At 50.4% G+C, this 5,000-nt stretch overlaps 1 protein-coding gene and 1 long non-coding RNA gene across 5 annotated transcripts in view; one reads left to right on the top strand and one right to left on the bottom strand.

Annotated features, from left to right (window-relative positions):
- The window catches only part of LOC139767460 (snake venom 5'-nucleotidase-like), a 53,077-nt gene extending 48,164 nt beyond the window's left edge, over positions 1–4,913 (bottom strand). Inside the window, exon 1 of the mRNA XM_071696869.1 lies at positions 4,267–4,913. Within this exon, the coding sequence (XP_071552970.1) occupies positions 4,267–4,487 (221 nt within the window). The 5' untranslated portion in view covers positions 4,488–4,913. The remainder of the gene's footprint in view (positions 1–4,266) is intronic.
- The window catches only part of LOC139767465 (uncharacterized), a 241,673-nt gene that overhangs the window by 197,062 nt on the left and 39,611 nt on the right, over positions 1–5,000 (top strand). The gene's annotated exons all lie outside the window — the stretch shown is intronic.

Here is a 5,000-nt window from a genome sequence, read left to right as displayed (position 1 = left end):
CACACACACACAGGAACGAACCATACACACACACACAGGAACGAACCATACACACACACACACACAGGAACGAACCATACACACACACACAGGAACGAACCATACACACACACACACACAGGAACGAACCATACACACACACACACACACACACACACACACACACACACACACACACACACACACACACACACATACACACATACTCGCACTCATACACACACACACATACACACACACATACTCGCACTCATACACACACACACACACACACACACACACACACACACACACACACACACACACACACACACACACACACACACACACACACACACACACACACACACACACACACACACACACACACACAGGGTTATCAATTGCGATGCAAAATACATGATCACAAAGAGAGATAGATAGATAGATAGATAGATAGATAGAGAGAGAGAGAGAGAGAGAGAGAGAGAGAGAGAGAGAGAGAGAGAGAGAGAGAGGTCGTGTATCAAAGGGTCGTTTCCTGACGACCGTTAGCCATCCAACCAGCACTTCGAGCTGAGCTTAACTACCCATAACATACCCGCTGCCCACGATGCTAATACACACCCCCCACCATACTCAAATATACCCAGGGTATACACAGGTATACACACGGTGTACGGGTGAAGGCCACGGGTGCTGAGAAACATATGGTAAACACAGCATCAGCCACACCGCCCGCATTCCAGACACAGTACACAGCCCTGGTACACCCACACACACACCCACCTCTCCTCCAGTCTCAACACCCGCATTCCAGACACAATACACAGCCCTGGTACACCCACACACACATCCACCTCTCCTCCAGTCTCAACACCCGCATTCCAGACACAATACACAGCCCTGGTACACACCCACACACACACCCACCTCTCCTCCAGTCTCAACACCCACATTCCAGACACAATACACAGCCCTGGTACACACACACACACACCCACCTCTCCTCCAGTCTCAACACCCGCATTCCAGACACAATACACAGCCCTGGTACACACCCACACACACATCCACCTCTCCTCCAGTCTCAACACCCACATTCCAGACACAATACACAGCCCTGGTACACACACACACACACCCACCTCTCCCCCAGTCTCAACACCCGCATTCCAGACACAATACACAGCCCTGGTACACCCACACACACACCCACCTCTCCTCCAGTCTCAACACCCACATTCCAGACACAATACACAGCCCTGGTACACACACACACATCCACCTCTCCTCCAGTCTCAACACCCACATTCCAGACACAATACATAGCCCTGGTACACACACACACACCCACCTCTCCTCCAGTCTCATCACACCCACACACCCACCTGTCCTCTAGTCTCAACACACCCACACACCCACCTGTCCTCCAGTCTCAACACCCACTGACACCACCCACACACCCACCTGTCCTCCAGTCTCAACACCCACTGACACCACCCACACCCACCTGTCCTCCAGTCTCAACACCCACTGACACACCCAGCCTACATGTCGTCCACACACCCCCCACTGAATTAATGGCCACACTTCCACACAGTCTACGAGGTATGGCATTGTACTGCACCCATTGTCAGATCTGTGTAGCGAGGTTGGGGGAGAAAGGGGGCGGGGGGATGTGGCAGGAAGTTCAACCCCCCCTTGTCGACAGTCCACCCTTCCCTCCCCCTTTTCCCCCGGTACAAGTGACCCGCTGACTCGATAGGTTTATTTATGACCTGCGTCTGGATGCGTCTGCTAGATCATGACCACCTCGGCAATGCCACCAGTGTTGTCAGCCTTGACAACAACCATTACGCCCCTAGTGTCTCACTACGACCCCCCCAGCACCACTCCAGGGTGTTCAGTCCATCTAGCGTCCAATACTGTCTCACTAGAATCCCGGCACCACTCCAGGGTGTTCAGTCCATCTAGCGTCCAATACTGTCTCACTACGACCCCCCCCCCCAGCACCACTCCAGGGTGTTCAGTCCATCTAGCGTCCAATACTGTCTCACTACGACCCCCCCCCCAGCACCACTCCAGGGTGTTCAGTCCATCTAGCGTCCAATACTGTCTCACTAGGACCCCCCCAGCACCACTCCAGGGTGTTCAGTCCATCTAGCGTCCAATACTGTCTCACTAGGACCCCAGCACCACTCCAGGGTGTTCAGTCCATCTAGCGTCCAGTACTGTCTCACTACGACCCCCCCAGCACCACTCCAGGGTGTTCAGTCCATCTAGCGTCCAGTACTGTCTCACTAGGACCCCAGCACCACTCCAGGGTGTTCAGTCCATCTAGCGTCCAGTACTGTCTCACTAGGACCCAGCACCACTCCAGGGTGTTCAGTCCATCTAGCGTCCAATACTGTCTCTCTAGGACCCCGGCACCACTCCAGGTTGTTCAGTCCATCTAGCGTCCAATACTGTCTTACTAGGACCTCAGCACCACTCCAGGTTGTGCAGTCCATCTAGCTCAAAAGGTCATATATATATATATATATATATATATATATATATATATATATATATATATATATATATATATATATATATTTTTTTTTATACTTTGTCGCTGTCTCCCGCGTTTGCGAGGTAGCGCAAGGAAACAGACGAAAGAAATGGCCCAACCCCCCCCCATACACATGTACATACACACACCCACACACGCAAATATACATACCTACACAGCTTTCCATAGCTTACCCCAGACGCTTCACATGCCTTGATTCAATCCACTGACAGCACGTCAACCCCGGTATACCACATCGCTCCAATTCACTCTATTCCTTGCCCTCCTTTCACCCTCCTGCATGTTCAGGCCCCGATCACACAAAATCTTTTTCACTCCATCTTTCCACCTCCAATTTGGTCTCCCTCTTCTCCTTGTTGCCTCCACCTCCGACACATATATCCTCTTGGTCAATCTTTCCTCACTCATCCTCTCCATGTGCCCAAACCACTTCAAAACACCCTCTTCTGCTCTCTCAACCACGCTCTTTTTATTTCCACACATCTCTCTTACCCTTACGTTACTCACTCGATCAAACCACCTCACACCACACATTGTCCTCAAACATCTCATTTCCAGCACATCCATCCTCCTGCGCACAACTCTATCCATAGCCCACGCCTCGCAACCATACAACATTGTTGGAACCACTATTCCTTCAAACATACCCATTTTTGCTTTCCGAGATAATGTTCTCGACTCCACACATTCTTCAAGGCCCCCAGAATTTTCGCCCCCTCCCCCACCCTATGATCCACTTCCGCTTCCATGGTTCCATCCGCTGCCAGATCCACTCCCAGATATCTAAAACACTTCACTTCCTCCAGTTTTTCTCCATTCAAACTCACCTCCCAATTGACTTGACCCTCAACCCTACTGTACCTAATAACCTTGCTCTTATTCACATTTACTCTTAACTTTCTTCTTCCACACACTTTACCAAACTCAGTCACCAGCTTCTGCAGTTTCTCACATGAATCAGCCACCAGCGCTGTATCATCAGCGAACAACAACTGACTCACTTCCCAAGCTCTCTCATCCCCAACAGACTTCATACTTGCCCCTCTTTCCAAAACTCTTGCATTTACCTCCCTAACAACCCCATCCATAAACAAATTAAACAACCATGGAGACATCACACACCCCTGCCGCAAACCTACATTCACTGAGAACCAATCACTTTCCTCTCTTCCTACACGTACACATGCCTTACATCCTCGATAAAAACTTTTCACTGCTTCTGTATATATATATACCGTCGTGAAAGGCGTGCAAGGAATAGAGTGAATTGGAACGGTGTGGTATACCGGGGTCGACGTGCTGTCAATGGATTGAACCAGGGCATGTGAAGCGTCTGGGGTAAACCATGGAAAGTTCTGTGGGGCCTGGATGTGGAAAGGGAGCTGTGGTTTCGGTGCATTATTACATGACAGCTAGAGACTGAGTCCACGGGCCAAATTGTGTAGGAAACCCCCTGAGCAATATTCCAGGGGAAACCCCCCCATAGTGTAGGAACCCATCCTGGAAAACCATCGCTGGAAGGGAATTCTTCCACATGTCGCATCAAAGTGGTGCTCATCTGTGCCGTATGTGGGAGGAAGGAAGGGACGTATGTAAACATTGGATGGGAGGGGAGGGAGCGCGCGTGCGCGCGCTCTTTGAACAGTCATTACCTTAGAATAAACCTTAAAAGTTATTATTAATCAATGTATTTGAGAGTTTGTCTAACTTACCGGGCGAATCCACCAAAACAACCGTTCCGTTCCCGGTCGCGCGTCGTACACCGGCCGGAGTAGACATTCGTCTCTTCGAATCTCGCGTGGAAGTCGTTCAAGTGTAGGATGGTCAGCTGGAAGTCATCCGCCGGCGACGACGCCGCCTGCTGCTGCTGCGCGCGCACCCGCCACGCACACAGGACGGCCAAACCGACCCACACTTCGAATTTCACGTACATGGTTTGTTATATAACCCTTTATAACGTTGTTATAACCCCCGGGGATGGGGGAAGGTGATGGGGGGGTAAAAAGGGGGGTAGGGGAATAGATTTATATAGTAACGTGTGTGTATGAATGGATAGATATCACGCTCTGTTACTTCCAAAAGTTTTAAAATGACACAGAAATGTATATATATTTCTTTTTTTCTTCGTAAATTCAAACGTTCGTTTGATTGGTTGGTTGTAGATGGTTCCTCCGTCCGGTTATGGGTGATTAATTACGTATGGTTCATGGTTGTGATGTGGTTGAACGAGTAGAAAAATAATTTTAAAAAAATTAAAAAGTTGGGTCACACACACACACACACACAGGCGGGAGAGACGCTAGGGAGGTGCCGTCCGCTCGCGCGTCGCGATGGTGACTGAGGCTGGGCTGCCGTCAGCTGACTGAGGTCCCGCGTCGTCCGCCTGGCGCCGCTGCTGTGGTCGTGCCCAAGTTATCGTACGCGGGTGTCGGTGTCGTACATCAGG

Source organism: Panulirus ornatus, chromosome 61 (genome assembly GCF_036320965.1).
Source record: "Panulirus ornatus isolate Po-2019 chromosome 61, ASM3632096v1, whole genome shotgun sequence".
NCBI classification, from domain to species: Eukaryota; Metazoa; Arthropoda; class Malacostraca; order Decapoda; family Palinuridae; genus Panulirus; species Panulirus ornatus.
The sequence above is the reverse complement of the archived record's forward strand: the minus strand, read 5'-3'. Positions and strand labels throughout refer to the sequence as shown.